Source organism: Amblyraja radiata, chromosome 28 (genome assembly GCF_010909765.2).
Source record: "Amblyraja radiata isolate CabotCenter1 chromosome 28, sAmbRad1.1.pri, whole genome shotgun sequence".
NCBI lineage: Eukaryota > Metazoa > Chordata > Chondrichthyes > Rajiformes > Rajidae > Amblyraja > Amblyraja radiata.
In genome coordinates, this window is record NC_045983.1 from 10,633,748 (window position 1) to 10,652,286 (window position 18,539).

General features: G+C 40.9%; 1 protein-coding gene across 2 annotated transcripts in view; it reads right to left on the reverse strand.

The window, feature by feature from the left end:
* The window catches only part of ppm1e (protein phosphatase, Mg2+/Mn2+ dependent 1E), a 91,667-nt gene that overhangs the window by 21,677 nt on the left and 51,451 nt on the right, over positions 1–18,539 (reverse strand). Inside the window, exons 1-2 of one of the 2 annotated variants that reach the window (XM_033045762.1) lie at positions 7,413–7,782; positions 2,412–2,533 (exon numbers count right to left, since the gene is read on the reverse strand). In XM_033045762.1, coding sequence (XP_032901653.1) covers positions 2,412–2,533; positions 7,413–7,438 — 148 coding nt within the window. In that variant the 5' untranslated portion in view covers positions 7,439–7,782. Of the gene's footprint in view, positions 1–2,411; positions 2,534–7,412; positions 7,783–18,539 lie in introns of those variants that run through there. The other variant, XM_033045761.1, reaches the window with a different exon arrangement.

Here is an 18,539-nt window from a genome sequence, read left to right on the forward strand (position 1 = left end):
CATGCATAACGGAATTTTGTAAATTGGGGAGAATATTAAAATTTCTTCTGGAGACATTGAGAACAAAGTTTCGTTATTTTCTCTGTTTGTCTGGTAATCGCTTACCATGACAGAGCTAAAACTAAAGTGCCTATTTCAGGAGACACCAAAAACTACAAATGCTAGAATCTTGAGCAAAACACTAACTGCTAGAGGAACTCAGTGGGCCAGGTAGCTTCTGTGGAGGGAATGGACAGGTGATGCTTCGGGTTAGGTCTCAAGAACGATCTCAAACCGAAATATCACCTGTCCATTCCCTCCACAGATGCTGCCTGACCCATTGAGTTCCCCCAGCATTTTGTGTTTTGCCTGTTTCAAGAGTTAGGTGTTGGGCATGCACATGATGTGATCTGCTCCTTGCATCTAGCTGTGTGTAATATGGGGCTTAAAGTGGGGCTGTTGATTTGGGTATGGGAGCTGATGTTGGTTTACTTATTCTGCCAGTGGATTGGGGATATTTTGTGGTATGACTCCATTATCAGTTTTTTCATTTTACATTTTTTAATGGATATAGGTACTTCTGCCAAGACCAGCATTTATTGTCTATTCCAGTTGCCCTTGTAAAGCTGGTGGTGAGACACCTTCTTTAACTGCTACTGTTCTGGTGAAGATGCTCCTATTATGCTGTTGAGTAGGGAGTTCTAGTTTGCAGTGACTGAACCATACAGGAAAATGGGGATCTGTGCCGCCTGGGTTAGATTATGAACTTTCGCCCCTTGATATCTTGATCTTTGAAGCCTCTTCGTCAGATAGCAAAGACTATATGGTAGTTAATTTCATCATCAATGTCAGCCTTTGCCAAGAAGTAGCTCTTGAGATCTGGAAAATAATCTGTCTTTTCCAGGGTCTCATTGTGGATTTTATTGTCGGACCAGTGATGTTGTACACTAGAGACAGATTAGAATTTTGTTGTGTAACAGACACAGAATAGAAATGAATTTCTGACATCTAAGAAAGATTCTTCATAGGCCCACTTGATCGATAGTATCATTTCCGAGATCAAAATAGGTAGTGCACAGTGGTTGATGTAACTTTATGTATTTTTCTTGTTGACTTAACAGTGAATAAGTCAACAAAATAGATTGTCTCACTGTTATTTGTGAAATCTTTATTGTACACAAATAGGCCACCGTGTTTGACCACAACACATTGACGTGTGATGTGCGACGACTACATTTTAAAAGTCAAGTTACTGCAGTGAGGGTATTTGAGTAATCAAGGTTTGTAAAGCAATTAAATACAAGTTGTAAAGCAATAAAATAAAATTCTCTCTTTTCTGTTCTTATTCTACTACACTGCTTGCCTGGTTATCTGCGTTGCTATCAAACTTATCCACACCCTACATGTCCTTCAACTAGGTACTGTTGTGCAATTGGCAGATTTCCATTTTCAACAGTTTTCTCACAGGTGACACCAAACTGATGCAATGTCAAACTAAAAAAATAAGGTATTCCCCAACTGAATTTCTAATATGTGTATTGAGTCAGTCATTTGACATCAAAACCTTGGGTTAATGGTGCAGGGAAGTGTAATCAACCAGGTCCTGTTTCTATCACTAACTTTTGTGTATATCTTTAGTGAGGGGAGGGGTGGAAGTGTAGGCACCTGTATGAGATTGAATGCTTTGTATGTGTGGGGAGTGTTGAGACTCATTGTCACTTGGGTGATAACTAGTAGGTTACAAATAGATCTCTCCCCCCTCCCCCACTCTTTCTCCTCAAAGAGCACCAGCTGGACTTTTTCAGAAAAGACCCAACAGAGAAACATAGACTATAACTAACCTCACTGTGCAGTAGCTATCTCCCAAGATAAAATGCCTCTTCCTGGATTCCTCTCCCTCATTAGTTCAGCAGCAACACATTCTTAAATGGAGACAAGCCTGAATTTCTGTACAGTGTTTTGCATTTTCAAGACATCTCAAAATATTCCACAGCAAATCAAGTATCTCTGAAGTGCAATCACAATTTAGGAAACATGGCTGCAATTTGCACACAGCAAACTTCCACAATTAGCAAAGTGAAATGTATTTTTACTGAGCAAAAAGGGAGAGCTGCTAGAGGAACACAGTGAGTCAGGCAGTACCTCTGGAGGGAAATGGACAGCCAACATTTTGGGCTGAGATCCTTCACATAGACTCTTCAACGTCGATTGTCTATTTCTTCCACAGATGCTGCCTGACCCACTGGGCTCCTCCAACAGTTTTCTATTTTGCTACAGATGCATCTACAGTATTTTGTACCACCTTCATTTTTATTGATGCTAATTAAGAGATAAATGATAGTCTCATCGAGTAAAACAATCCAAGTGTCTCCATAGGAGCTTGAGGGAGGAATTGATTCAATCTTCCCTCTCCTGGTTTTCATACTACTTACGTGTAATCCCATCGGTGCCATCCAAGAGCTTCGGCACATAATGAAGAAGAGAAAGGTCACTCTGAAGGATTTCATTTGTTGTTGCCCTTGCCAACGCTGCAGCCAATGAGAAGGGGGCATTACTGAAAGACAAGGAAAAAATACATCGGAGAAAAAATTAGTTCCGAACATAATGGGAATTAAAAACTAAAACAACAATAGTGCAAGTACCGGTGCCCAAAATGGGAACTTACTTATGAATGCTGAAGTCACTATTAAGATACTAAATAAACAGTCTACATTTGGCTTCACCTTTCCCTTTAAAATTGCAACAGAAAAATTCAAATATTTGGGTATCCAAATTACTAGAAAATATAAATCACTATTTAATGCAAATTTTATGCCTTTATTGAATGCGCTGATTAAATTCTGGAAAACCCTGCCGATGTCTTTAATAGGCAGAATAAATGCTATAAAAATGATTTTTCTACCACAAATATATCTATTTCAATCAATACCAATATACTTACCAAAAAATTTCTTAAACAAAATTAGACTCCAATGTTACAAACTTCATATGGGACTACATATCGCACAGAATCCAAAGAAAACACCTGTGTAAACCTAAAGAATCTGGGGGACTTACAGTTCCGAACTTTTTATACTACTATTGGGCATATTAAAAACATAATTTATTGGTTGGACAGCTCTGCCCAACAGGTAGAATGAATAAGAATGGAGAAAGAGGATTGCTCTCCTTTTAATATAGGAGCGATCCTCTTCTCCCCGATAAAATTAAACAATACAATATATAAGAAGAACCCAATTATCCACAACACAATACGAATTTGGAAACAAATAAAACTAACTTTGAAATTAAGAAACTTATCGCTTTTATCTCCAATAGTTAATAATCCCTCATTCAAACCATCTCTCACTGACAAAACGTATACCTATTGGGAAAGATTAGGAATAAAAGGATTGGAGACATGTATGAAATGGGAATTTTTTTTATCATTTCAACAATTACAATTAAAATACAACCTGAAAAGTAACCAATACTTTAAATACCTTCAAATTCGAGACTATTTGAGAAAACACATACAAGGATATCAACTTCTAACCCTAGATTTATTAGATGAAGCAATGAACATTAAGGCAGAATCAAGCAATTTAATATCATATTTATATAATATCATTTTAAATATAGAATTACCATCGACAGAGGCAATCAGAGCAGACTGGGAACGAGAATTACTGATAAAAATTCCGAAAGAAACATGGGAAAAATACCTGATATACATACATAAATGTTCGATTAATGCAAGATACAATCTAATTCAATTTAAAATCTTACACAGATTATACTACTCGAAAACTAGACTGAATAAAATCTATCCAAATATCTCTCCCATGTGTGATAAATGTTTATCTCAAAATGCCACTATAACACACTCTTTTGTCTCCTGCATAAAACTTCATAAATTCTGGAATGACATTTTTGAAATTTTTACAAAACTATTTAATATAAGACTTGACCCTAATACAGAAATGATCAATGGAAGATGGGAATAAGCTAAATACGTTTCAAAAATCCCTCCTTAATTATGGATTAATAACAGCAAAAAAACTTATACTTAAATTTTGGAAATATGCACCAACACCAACATTAAATAGGTATATCTGTTAATCTCCTTTTTTTTCTAATTCGTTTCTTTTTCTTTTTACTACTTCTTTTCTATCTCTCTCTCTTTTCGTGTACTTCTCTCTTCTTTCGGGCTATCTTACTATCTCACGCACCACTCTATGATATTCTCTCTTTTTCTACTCTTTTCTTCCTAACCTGTTTTATTATTAAATTAAAAATAAGAAGTTGTATATGAAATGTAACATGTTAATAAGTATTAGGTTCTGTGGTACCACATTACTGTACTTACTTCTAACAAAAATAAATAAAAAATTAAAATTAAAAAAAAACATTTGGCTTCACCAGGGAAGTAAGAGGTTTCCAAAGTAATAGTGAAGGAGGAGATAATTGGGACACTAGATATATTAAAATTGACTGCATAGAGATATTAGAAATGTAGGTCAGCCAACAGGACAAAATGGAATGCATGTTAGGTTTTGAGTGAAATGTGGGAATATCCGAAGCCCTGACCATAATCTTCTAGTGTTCAAAAGGGAACTGCAGATGCTGGAATATCGAAGGTACACAAAATTGCTGGGGAAACTCAGCGGGTGCAGCAGCATCTATGGAGCGAAGGAAATAGGCGACTTTTCGGGCCGAAACCCTTCTTCTAGTGCTCATTTGATACAGGGGTGGTGCCATAAGTAGTGATTCCCTCACTACGGTGAACTCTGACCTATTGTAGCTACAAAAAGAAGCAATCCACACATCTATTGGCTGGAGAAATCCATGTAAACCAAATGGACGTATTTAGTTCACAATCAAATATGCTCAGTCAACATGATCTTGTGACTTGGGTTTGATTGTCTGAATGTTGGAGACCTGTTTATTTTCTCTCCCAGAGCAGGTTACATAGAAATTGAAGGGATTGGGAAATGGCAGTGGGTCAGTCTTCCAGGTCTAACATTTTTTCCCTATCTCTGGGATGTATAACTGGGTATGCCAAATGAGAGCTCCAGACCAAGAGAAATCTTTCAAACTTGGCCACTCAAAGGATTCACACATTGACTCATGTTATCCTTATCTTTCATTTCTGATCGATGTTCCTTTAATAAAAAAGAAATCAGATTTGTATTTTATAGTAACTTTCATCACATCAGGACATTCAAAAACACTTAATAGCCCATTAAGTGTGTTTACTGTGCGATATTAAAAATCACGGCATCAGTGTTTTGCACAGAAGGCTCTCATAATGACAAAGAGATAATGACCTGATAATTAATTTTTCATGATGTTTGATGAAAGGATAAATAATACCTAGGACAGCAAGAACTGAAGGGTCTCGACCCGAAACGTCACCCATTCCTTTACTCCAGCATTTTGTGTCTAGCTTCGATTTAAACCAGCATCTGCAGTTCTTTCCTACACATTTTGTCTGCTCCACTGCAAAATCTCCTCAAAATCTCCTCTGACGAGAGCTCAGCAACATCCTCTTTCACTGCTCCCCCTCTGTGATTCCTCCTTCCCTCCCACTCTACGACCATGTCTTAACCCAGACAGTCTGAAGAAGGGTTTTGACCCAAAAGGTCACCCATTCCTTCTTTCCAGAGATGCTTCCTGACCCGCTGAGTTACTCCAGCATTTTGTGTCTACCTTCGATTTAAACTAGCATCTGCAGTTCTTTCCTACACAAGAAGAACTCCTTGCTCTCCTTCAAATTTGAGAATAAACAGAAAGATGGCAATACAATGGCGTAGCATTCCCTCCGTACTGCTCTGCACTCAAATCAAAATATATGCAAGTAAAGAAATAGTCTAAATTTCTTGGTGGGCCTTTAAGCTTGGCATTCAGAAATGTATAATAATGTTTCTTGTTTATAAGGGCCTGTTGGCACCGGCGGTTATACAGACTCTACTCAATACCTGAGAGAAGCCAGAAGTGCCTCAACTGGATACAGAACTAGCTTTGTGGTAGGAAACAGAGGGTGGTGGTGGAGAATTGTTTTACGAACTGGAGATCTGTGACGAGCTGTATGCTTCAGTGCTGGGCCCATTGCTGTTTGTCGTCCATATCAACGATTTGGATGAGAGTGTACAAGGCATGATCAGTAAGTTTGCTGATGACACTAACTTAGGTAGTTTCGTAGACTGAGGAAGGATATCAAGAATTACAAAGGGATCTTGATCAACGAGGCAAGTGGGTCGAGGAATGTCTGATGGAGTTTAATGTAGATAAGTGTGAGGTGTTATATTATGGGATGTCAAACCAGGACAAGACCTTTACAGTGAACAGTAGGGCATTCAAGAGCAAAGAGGTCTAGGCATACAAGTATATAATTCTCTGAAAGTGGTGTAATAGATAGATAGGATGGTGAAGAAGGCTTTTGGCTTATTGGCATCAGTCAAGGAAATGAGTATAGAAGTTGAGACATTATGTTACAGATGTACAAGATATTTGTGAGGTTGCACGGAGTATTGTGTTCAATTGTACTCACCCTGGCATAGGAAGGATACCATTACGCTGGAAAGTGTACAGAGAAGATTTACAATAATGTTGCTAGGACACAAGGGCCAGAGCTATAGGGAGAATTTGGACAGGCTAGGACTTTATTCCGTGGAATGCAGGAGGCTGAGGAGTGACCTCTAGAGGTGAATAAAATCATGAGGGGAATGCATAGGGTGAATGTCCAGAGTATTTTTTACCAGGGTAGGGGAATCAAGAAACAGGGCACAGGTTTAAGGTGAGAGGGAAAGATTTAATAGAAATATGAGGGGCAACTTTTTCACATAGAGATTGCTGGGTATATAGAACGAGCTGCCGGAGGAAATAGTTTAGGCAGGTATATAAAACAACATTTAAAAGAAATTTGGATAGGAATAAAGGTAGAAAAGGTTTAGAGGGAGATTTTGAAACAAGAAACTGAAGATGCTGGGTAAGAAAAAATACACAAAATGCTGGAGTCACTCAGCGGGTCAGGCAGCATCTCTGGAAAGCATGTATGTGACCTTTTGGGTTAACATATATAACATATAACAATTACAGCACGGAAACAGGCCATCTCGACCCCTCTAGTCCGTGCCGAAAGGTTGGGACCTTTCTTCTAACTGAATGTAGAGGGAGGAAGAAAGCTGGAAGAGACGAAGGGCAGGACAAAGCCTGGCAGGTAATATGTTGAAACAGGTGGGGTTTTCTTGATCGGTAGATGGTGGACGAAGACCAGAGGTGAAGAGACAGAAGGTGTGAGACAAAATAATTGAAGAGTTGTGAATTGTGAAACTAGAGGAAGGAATATAGGTGGAAGGGAAGAGGAGGGGAAGGGAAGAAATAGGTGCAAGTCCAGTAGCACGGGGGAGGAGTTGGAGGAAGAAGAGAGAGGGTGAGAGTTTTGTAGTTACCTAAAATTGGAGAATTCAATGTTCATACCATTGAGTTGAAGAGGTATAGGCCAAATGCGAATAAGTGGGACTAGCCTAATAGGGCATCTTGGTCGACATGGATGAGCTGGGCCAAAGGGCTCGTTTCTGTGCTGTATGGCTCACACTCTATCCTCTACCTTAATCCACAGCACAATGTGGTTGCAAGTTGATTGCAAACCAAGCAATTCTATTTCAGAGAAAACAAATGATTGAAACGTCCGATGCATCAACACATCATGTCCTGTCTAATTATTCCAGCACACAGCAGCATTCACTGATTTGAATAGAAACAACAAGGTGCCTTGAGACAAGCAACTGAACAAATAACGTTCTTCCGCACTCTGTCCCAGGGGTTCTAATCTACTTATAAAGACACTGTAAACAGCAATATCCCAGAAAACAGTAGACCGAATTTAATTACGGTGGCTTATCATCATCCTAAGCTCCTCAGTATTTTTAAGAGATACTAGACCAAGTGGGACCCGTTGCGTCCCATCCCCTCAACGCGCGGTTGTGGGAACGGGGGGGGGGCCTGTGGCGTCACACACACACTAACCTCCCCCACTCACACAGAGGGGGGGGAGGAGTTGGGAAGCGGGCAGCGAGCGGCGGCCGGGTGACATCACTCGCAGCGAGTGGAACACAGCGTGCATACCCATTGTGACGTCATCAGCCAGAGCCAGCCGGTTTTATTTTCTAAGTTATTTCAGATTTTTGAACATTTTGATTAATAACTCGAGAAATAATGCATTAATTTTTCAGATAAGGCAATTTTGGACTCCACGGGATAGATCTCTATCGAAATATGTAAAAATGTTACCGTTACCACGTCGTTTTTCGAGAAGAGGTGATCACACACAAATAAATAAATAAATAGACATCCAAGATCAGAGTTTTATAGTTATAAGGATTTGGACAGGCATATGAACATGCAGAGAATGAAAGGATATAGACCATGTGCAGACAGATGAGAGTAGTCTAATTTGGCATAATTGTCGATACAAATATCTTGGGCAAAAGGGCTATTCATGGTATTCGGGCCACAACTGACCAAATTAAATGCCTTAAGAATTGAGAAAAAAAGTATATAGGCATAAAACAACAAGAAGGATAAAGATAGACGTATATGTAAAGAGGAAGTGAGTCGTAATCTAAAAGCATTGGTTTCGTAGATGAGACTGGAATTATTAATATGGAATAAAGAAATGGCCGAAACACTAACCAGGTATTTTTGTAACATTGAAAGCAGGCAATTAACCAAGAAGAAAAAAACTGAAAAACATCCAAGTTTTTCTCATAAATTAGTGATTATTTTACCAAAAGAACGAATGAAGGATGGCTGATCTCCTGTAAATTATGATCTTTATTCCTAGTACAATTAAAATAATTGGCCGTAGAGGTAGTGTGTGCATTAGTTGTGACCTTCAAAATGCCTTGGTTCTGATAAAAGATTTAGCAGATCAGTAAGCAATTTATGCAACACTGCTGTTCAACAAGGGAGATAAAATAAAGAGCTATATCAGTTACCACCAAAACAGTTGTCGGAAAAATCTGGAATTAAGGAAATGATGATAGATCATTTATTGAAACTAAACATGATTCGGCTTTATGGAAGAGAAATTAGACATTAGAAATTAATTAAGTTCTTTGGGGATGTATCTAGCAGGATAGATAGACTCGGCTTGTACTCGCTAGAATTTAGAAGATTGAGGGGGGATCTTATAGAAACTTACAAAATTCTTAAGGGGTTGGACAGGCTAGATGCATGAAGATTGTTCCCGATGTTGGGGTACTCCAGAACAAGGGGTCACAGTTTAAGGATAAGGGGGAAGTCTTTTAGGACCGAGATGAGAAAAACATTTTTCACACAGAGTGGTGAGTCTCTGGAATTCTCTGCCACAGAAGGTAGTTGAGGCCAGTTCATTGGCTATATTTAAGAGGGAGTTAGATGTGGCCCTTGTGGCTAAGGGGATCAGGGGGTATGGAGAGAAGGCAGGTACGGGATACTGAGTTGGATGATCAGCCATGATCATATTGAATGGCGGTGCAGGCTCCCTCCTCCCTGCTTTTTACATTTCACTACTCACATTCCTTTCTCCTCAGATTTCACCCTCTGCAGCCTTTTATCTTCTACACTTTCATCTCGAGCTTTTGTGATCATCATCTCCACCACCTGATTCATCTGCCAACCAACCCCTTGTTTCCTGGATCCACCTATCACTTGCCAGCCCTTCACCCCTTCTATTCACCTCTTTCTACCAGCTATCTCCCCTCTACTCCAGTCTTAAAGAAAAGAGAAAAGTCCTCATCCAAAACATTGCCTGTTCATTTCCATCCATAAATGCTGCCTGATCCGCTGAGTCCTCCAGTAGCTTGTGTTTTGCTCTTGATTTTAGCATCTATGGTCCCTTGTGTCTCCAAAGTAGTGGTAAAATTGTGTGAGGTTGTGAGATCTGCATGTCCTCTTATAAGAAACATGGTTAAGTAAATAATCATTACATTGTTGGCATTTCTTGCAATGGGGATGAAGTAATAAAAGTAGTCCTATAATGTAAATGAAATCAGAAAGGTGGCATAACCATGGATTTCAAAAGAAATTGGGGATAGTATTAGATTTAGAGGAGAAATATAAAAAGACAAGAAAAATCATCTTTCAATTTTCATTACAGTAAAACCTATCTGCTTTTTCAGATGCTACTTTGTCAAGGACCAAGAGTATTCTTGGTGTTCAAACATATGTTTATCCTTCGGTCAATATCTCAAAAATAAACTATCTGGCTATTATCATAACCCCCCGGGAAAGGGCAAAGCAAACACGCAACCGAAAATAACAGACATTAAACAACGATAGACGACGATGAGACAAACTCCGCTCCTCCCCCCTCTCTCCTCTCCCTTCCCTCTCTCCCTTCTCCCTCTACACAACCACATCTCTTCTCTACCCCCCCTCCCTCTCTCTCCCCCCCTCCCTCTCTCTACCCTCCTCTCTCCTACCCTCTCTCCCTCTCTCCCCCTCTTCCCCTCTCCCTCTCTCCCCCTGTCCCAGGGTGTGTTTGTGTCCACCCATCCCCCACACTGCTGACACACCCGGTGTGATCACTCACTACTGTAGTGTGTGTGGAGTTGAACCTTGTGGGATATATTGATCAGTGAGCTATTTCTATTGTACAGTTTGAGGTTATATTATGATATAACTACTGAGGGTTTCCAGTGGCTGTAGGTGCATTATAGAATCTCCTGGGGTTATAAAATATGCTATATAAATGGAAAACTTCCTTTACTGAGCGAAGAGCAGATACTGATCTTTGGCTGGTAGTTCTGACTTTGACAGCATTAAAATAGAGTGTTCAATCATGGTTAAAAGGTTCTTCTGACACCACCCACTAACTTTCACAGAGAATTAGATTGCTGCCAAGGAATAAACTACGTCAGCATTTATACACTGTGCTTTAAGTCTTTGGCACTTTGAAGTAATGTTTGGATAATGACGAAGTTAACCTGTAAAATAGAGTCTGTTAACATAAACTGTAGCTAAACTTGACAGACTCAACATTCCCATTCATCTCCCACATTGGATCTCCAGAGGACTATACAATAAGAGCACCAAATGTACCTGGACACTCAGGTAGGTTATATTGTACTCAGTGGCTTGGTTTTATAGACTTTAGCCTTTAACGGGTTAGCAGGTTGGGAGATGGAATGGGGAGGGGAGAGGATATAATCACCAACATTGGATGGATGGGAGTGCTAAAATGAGATGTGGGAGAAGATGGTGTTTGAAGGTGGAGGAGGAGATGAGGTGGTTCAGATTCAGTAGGAGGCTAAGATTTGTTGGGAGTAAAGGGTCTTCATTCAACAGGCTGAAACTGCAAATTAACAAGCTTTCTTGGAAAATCTCTTCTATGATTAGGTTGATTTAAAACTTTATTCATAATGCAGTATAAACAATTGGAGGAAGTCTTTCTGTATGCTTATTTTGCCATTTATTCAATACATTCTCTCACAATGCATCAATTCCATTCTTGTTTCCTCCTAAAATAATGCACCCGTGAAGTGTTTGAGAGACTGTTCCATAGGGCCTAATCCCTCAGTACTCAGTTTCAGCAGGACCTTGGACTATGGTCCTCCTGACTGTGCCTTTGCAATGGTTGTACCATGCTTCAGTGCATCCCTCACAATGTACTCCTTCACTCTGGAGTGTGCCAGTCAGCAGCATTCACTTGCAGACATCTTACACTGGAAGGCCAATAAAATTTAATGTAGACCAAAGTATATCTTTCACACAGTAGATGATCTTCCAGCGTAGGTTAAGTGCTTCCCTCAGCCAGTTGTCAGGTGCTGATTTTTCACATTATAACAATGAGCAGATGAGCACACCAGCTTTACATCTAGATCAAGATGAAATCACAAGGGAAATATAGACTAAAATCTACATCTGCCTGGACAGCACTCGGTTAAAATCTGGATGAACTAAATAGATCATGGTCGGAAAAGAGGCCAGGATAGCTAGTGCGGCAATAATGCCCAAACATGCAGAACACAGAGAGGCAGGGTGATGATGGAGGTTGGATGATGTAGATCAGAACTAGGCATTAGCAGAAGGCTTCCATCAATAAAACCAGTTGAGAATTCTGGAGCTTATTGACCTACAAGGTAAATGAAGGATAGTAGAAAGAGGATCTTGTGTAAACACAAGCAGGGACCAGTTAAGCCAAACAGCATGTGTCTGAGCTGTAAATGCTAATCAAATATATTGTAAAGCTCCCACTACACTTCTGCCTTCACAGACGAATGAACTCTACCTGTTTATGCACAGAAAGATGCCACAAACAATGAATTGAGTAGAATTCCCTACTAGCATCCCTTTAGGTTTAGGTTTATTATTGACTCGTATATCAAGGTGCAGCAAAAAGCTTTGTTTTGCATGTTACCCAATCAAATCAGATAATACTACACAAATAAAACCAAGTCAAACTCAAGTACAATAGATGGAGCACAGGAGAAGATACAGAATGCAGAATTTCATCAATGTAGCGCATAAGTTGCCAGAGAAAGTCCAATGTCTGCAATGGCATAGAGCTGAATCAGACAGCACCCTAGCATATGGAAGGACTGTTCAGAAGCCTGATAACAGAGGGGAGGAAGCTGTACCTGAGTCTGGTGGAAGCTGTGCCAGAATCTGATGATGCACGCTCTCAAACTTTTGTACATTTTGCTTGATGAGAGCAGAGAAGGAATCAGAGAGCAGAGGACACAAAATGCTGGAGTAAATCAGCGGGACAGGCAGCATCTCTGGAGAGAAGGAATTTGTGTCATTTCGGGTCGAGACCCTTCGTCAGACATCCTTTGGTAAAAAAATATATATATTTCTGAGGTGCCTTTTATGATTTTAAGGCTGGAGGGCTTGTGTTATAAGGAGAGACTGGCTAGGCTGTGTCTTTTTACTCTGGAGTGTAGGAGGTTGCAGATTGACCTTAATAGAGGTTTATAAAATCAAGAGGAGCAGAGATACGGTGAATACCCAGGGTCTTTTCCCCCAGGCTAGGAGAGTCTAAACTAGAAGGCAGAGGGTGAATAGGGAAAAAATTAAATGGTACCTGAGGGGCAACTGTTTCAAGGTGGCGGGTATATGGAATGAGCTACCAGAGAAAGTGGTGATCCTGACATTTAAAAGACCTTTGCACAACTACATGATTAGGAAAGGTTGAGAGGGAAATAAGGCAGGAGTAAGCAATTGGGACGAGCTCAGTTGGACAACTTGGCCGACATGGACAAATTCGCTGGAGGACCTGTTTCTGTGCTGAGAGTGTGACAACTGCTCCATAGGAAAGGCAGCACTAGTGAGAAAAATCCTGCAGCCCTAAATGTAAACACTTGAGGGTTTCAGAAAGCAGCTCTGGTATCTTAGCAGCATTGCAGTTGTCATGGTAATAAAGGTTTAGTATAAAGAGAGTGCTTTCCTTTCTCCCCCAATTCATTATGTCTTCACAGTCACATGATAATTTAAACTCATGATAAGTCTGATTTGGTCAGTGCAAAACTCAACCCAGGTCCACTTGTCGGTGTAATCTGAAAGCTGATTAAGTCAGCGTGCCAAAGTACAGTAACACAGTAGCTCCCACTCAGATCACTTCACACCTCATATTTCTGTCGTGCCTATTGCGTCAGAACATCTAAAAAACAAGTGATATTGAAATACATTAAATATTATAATGTAGGCAGCTGGAACCCAATTGACTCATAGCAAGGTCACACAATCAACTAGAAAGGGTGGAAAAGAGATTCATAAAATTGTTGCTGGGACTGTCAGGACTTGAATTATTAAGAGAGTCTGGATAAGCTGGGCCTTTTCTCCTTGGAGCAAAGGCGACTGAGGGGTGACCTTATAGCATTACAAGGGGCATTGATGAAGTGAATGGTCACAGACTTTTTCCCAGGGTAGGGGAGCCTAAATCGGACGAGGAGAGAGAAAAAATTAAAGGGGATCTGAGGGGCCATTTTTTCAAACAAACGATGGTGGGTATATGGAATGAGCTGCCAGAGGAAATGGTAGAGGCAGGTACAATTGCATAAAAGGCATTTAAACAGACGCACATGCTCAGGTTTAAAGGGATATGGGCCAAATGCAAGCAAATGGTTCTTCCTAAGGTAGGCAACCTCATTGCAAGACGAGTTGGGCCTGGGGACTTGTTTCCCATGCTGTACTATATGACTCTGACTCTAATTAGGTGAGAGAGACAGTTTTAGGTGTGGGTCCAAGGATAAGTCTATCAGTTACTGTCTTGAATATAGTGGTCCCTGTCTCATGTTGACTATCGTTCCTCTTCGTTCTCAGTCCTGTTGCAGGGCTTCTACCTGAAGCATCTACCATTCCTTTTCCTCCTCAGATGCTGCTCGACCCGCTGAGTTCCTCCAGCAGTTTGTGTTTTCCAACCTATTATGTTTCATTTGTTTTCTGATTGATTGAAATATAGCAAGGAATCAGGTGCTTTCAACCCACTGAGGCCATATTGACTATCTATGTTATTCCACTTTCGCATCAACTCCCTATAAATTCAGGCAATTTACAGAGGCCAATTAACCTACAAACCCACACATCTTTGGAATGCAGAATGAAACGGTAGTACCTGGAGGAAATCCACGTAGTCACAGGGAGAGCTTGCGAACTCCACACAGACCAGCATATGTTGTCAGGATGGAAGCTGTCTCTGTCACTGTGAGGTATCAGCTGAGGAGGAGAGGAGGCTGATGGGGGACCTGAGAGGTATACCAGATTATGATATGCATAGTTTGAGTAGTAGAAAGAACCATTTCCCCATTGCAGAGATGTCTAAGATAGAGAGAATTGTGAGGAGTTTAGAAGAAATCTGGAGAATAATATTTAATCTAGATGGTTGCAACCAGGAACTCATTGCCTGAGAAGGTGATGAAGGCAGAAACTCTCACAGGAGTTATGAGTTAAGAAGCATTTGGATTAGCATCTTGAATCGCTAAGGCATAATAGGTTACTGGAAACACAAGACGCTGCAGATCTGTAATCTTGAGCAACAAAACAAACTGATGGATGAACTCAGGAGTCAGGCCACATCTGGAGGGAACCGGACAGACAACGTTTCAGGTTGGGATCTATCTACAAGATTGGACCAAATGGGATTAATATAGTTAGGTATTTGACGGTTGGCATAGAATTGGTCAACCTAAAGGCCTATTTCTGTACTGTATGACTCTTTATCTCCATGATTCTAAATGCAGCAAATTGGCATTTGAAGTAGAGAGATCGATCTGGCAGGATCTTCCATTCTGATTCATTAAAAGTTAACCTTTTTTGGTGCAATGTTTGTCTAATAGAGAACAGGAACCCAAAGCTTGAGGGACTGAGAAGTGCAAATTCATCGCCTAACACTTTAGAGTAATTACGATGAGATTGACAAGTGTTTTATTAATATACTGCAGAATGACAGTGCGGTTGCAAAGTATATTGTAAAGTAAATGAGCTTCAAATGCATACAGTAAGCTCCACTGTCCCCATTCTATCATTGCGGTCCGCTGATTTTGCAGGACATTGGGTACAGCTTGTGATTGTGACCTTGAGCTTGTAAACTACTAGAATCCATGGCCTGAAAAACTAGTTGTGCAAAGTATTTCAAGTCAGGGAGACCTGCAGTAGCCGGGAACTGGGGTGGACAGAGGTACAATTTGATGTTATTTGCATAGAACCTAGCAAGTTTCAGGACTCTGGCATCAGGAGACCAAAGGATAGGAACAAAGATGGGTATAGTATGAGATACGGATGCAAAGTGAAGAAATGAGAAGTTGCTGAGGGCTCTATATTCATTAGGGGCACTGGAGGGGTGTTTAGGTTTATGTCTATTATTGTCACGTGTACTGAGGTACAGTGAAAAGCTTTGTTTTATGTGGTATCCAATCAAATTTGTATACATTGGGTATGCAACAAAGAATTTCACTGTGCCTAGTCACATGTGACAATAAAGTATTCCATTCCATTCCAAATCAGATAATACTGTATATCAATATGTACAAAGATTAGTAAGTTTGCAGATAACACTAAATTCGGTGGCATCATAGGGCGCAAAGATAGTTATCAAAAATTGTAGGAGGATCATGATCAGTGGGCAGGTGGGCTGAGGAATGATAATTTTGATACAGATTGTGAGTGTAAAGGGGCTGCCCCACTGTGGAGACCTAATCTGTGAGTTTAGAAGAGTTTGCCCTTGACTCAAACTCGCAGCATGGTCGACACGTGGTCCTAGGAGGTCCTATGAGATCACTGGAACTCTCCTTCATGCTCGAGAGAAGTTCCTGCATACTCGCGGCCTCAGTTTGGTTGAGGAAATTTTTTTAGCATGTTGAAAAATTTTCCGCGAGTAAAATTTGGTCGGCATGGTTCTTTTGAACTTGTAGTGCAGGAGAGTAGGGTCGCAATGTAGTGACAGGCAGTGGAGGGCAGCCGTAGGCAATTCCTTCGCTGACCGGGTATTTTAATCGACTCATTGGAGTTTTCAGGACCAAGGAAACCCGACCGGTAAGTAAAATGCCCGCTATACTTTATTATAAGTTGTCTGTCTTCTTAAAAGTGTCTCCACTTCTTCTCCCCATCCCCTTCTCTCCCCTTCTCTCCCCCTCTCTCCCCCCACCCTCCTCTCTAAAGGACTTACCGTACACTGTGGGTGTGAATTTCAGACAGCGCTCCCCCGCTTACCCTGGCCCCCGCCTTTGCAATGTGTTTGTGTGTGTTGCGGACTGAGCGGAGGTGTTCGGCGAAACGATCGCCCAACCTACGCTTGGTCTCACCGATGTAAAACGTTTGTCGGTCGATCCAGCTCGCGGTTTCATCACTGACGGTCGATCCAGCTCGAGGTTTTCCAGGCGAGTGCCCTCGAGCATGAAGGTCGAAGACAGTCGCTGAAAGGTCGCATCAGTGGGACAGGCCCTTTAGATGTCCTAGTGAATTACAGGACTGGGGGGTTGTTGTAAATCAAAGGTATCTAGGAGTTCTGATACATAGTTCCTTAGAAGTGGTGTCACAGGTAGATAGGGTGGTCAAGAGGCCTTTCGGTAGATTGGTCTTCATCAGTCAGAGTATTGAGTTTAGAGGTTGAGACAGTTGTACAAGATATTGATTTGGAGTATTGTGTTCAGTTTTGGTTACCCTGTTATGGGAAATATTTTATTAAAGGGTACAGAGAAAATTTACAATTATATTACCAGGAGTTGTGGGCATGAGGTATAGGGAGAGGTTGAGCAGGTTAGGACTTTATTCCTTGGAGTGCAGGAGGGTGAGGGGTGATCTTAAAGAAGTGTTTAAGATCATGAGGGGAATAGATGGGCGGCACAGTGGCGTAGCGGTAGAGCTACTGCCTTACAGTGCCAGAGCCCTGATTTAAATCCTGACTACGGGTGCTTGTCTGTACGGAGTTTGTACATTCTCCCCGTGACTTGCGTGGGTTTTCTCTGAGATCTTCGGTTTCCTCCCACACTCCAAAGACGTACAGGTTTGTAGGTTAATTGGCTTGGTATAAATGTAAAATTGTCTCTAGTGTGTGTAGGGTAGTATATGTGTGCGGGGATAGCTGGTCGGTGCGGACTCAGTGGGCAGAATGGCCTGTTTCCGTGATACATCTCTAACCTAAATTAAAACTAGATAGGGTAAATGCACAGTATTTTATCCAGTGTAGGGGATTCAAGAACCAAAGGACATAGATTTAAGGTGAGTGGCGAACCTGAGGGACAATGTTTTCACACAAAGGCTAGTGGGTATATAGAATGAGCTGCCAGAGGAGGCAGCTACTATCACATCATTTAAAAGACATTTGGACAGGAACATGGACAGAATAGGTTTGGAAGGAAATGGGCGAAATACAGGCAGGTGAGATTAGTGTAGAAGGGGCATCGTGATCGGCATGGGCAAGTTGGGCGCAGGGCCTGTTTCCATGTTATATGACTATAATACAATCAAGCCGAACTCAAGTACAATAAGATAGAATGAAGAGAGACATATAGTGTGCAGCTAAATTTACAAGTGGAAAAGAGATTTAAGGGTAAGACAATTGTATCGGATGATAGTAGATCCTCCTCTTGGACCAGCACACAAAGAGTGGATGTAACTGCTAGTGACAACCTCTGAGCTCTTTGTCTCTACTCTTACCACCACTCTCAGAGCTGCCCAATGCATTCACCAACCCCAGGATTAAGCGTAAAAGCCCCAGGTTTACGTTGCATTCTGCTGAGTATGATGATGACACATAACAATTGCCAGTGGTTGTATGAATCAATGAGCCTTCCACCCCCACAACAACCTGGAGGTACCTCAGTAATATGTATGTTAATGAACCAGGCAGACAAATGCGTCAGTGAAGCTCCCCGACCCAGCTTCTGGGCAATCTCCCTGACAAATAGTCACATAAACTAAAAGATCACGAAAGGATGGAAAATAGACAATCAGCAGAAAGATATTTAAATAAATTTGAAAAGTGGCAAAGATAGAGAAATCACATTGATAACTTCAAAGAGAGAAGTAATTAACTCGGCATGATGCTGTCAGCTTAAAAGCTTCATTTTCTGTCAGTTTAATACAGTTTTAAAGAG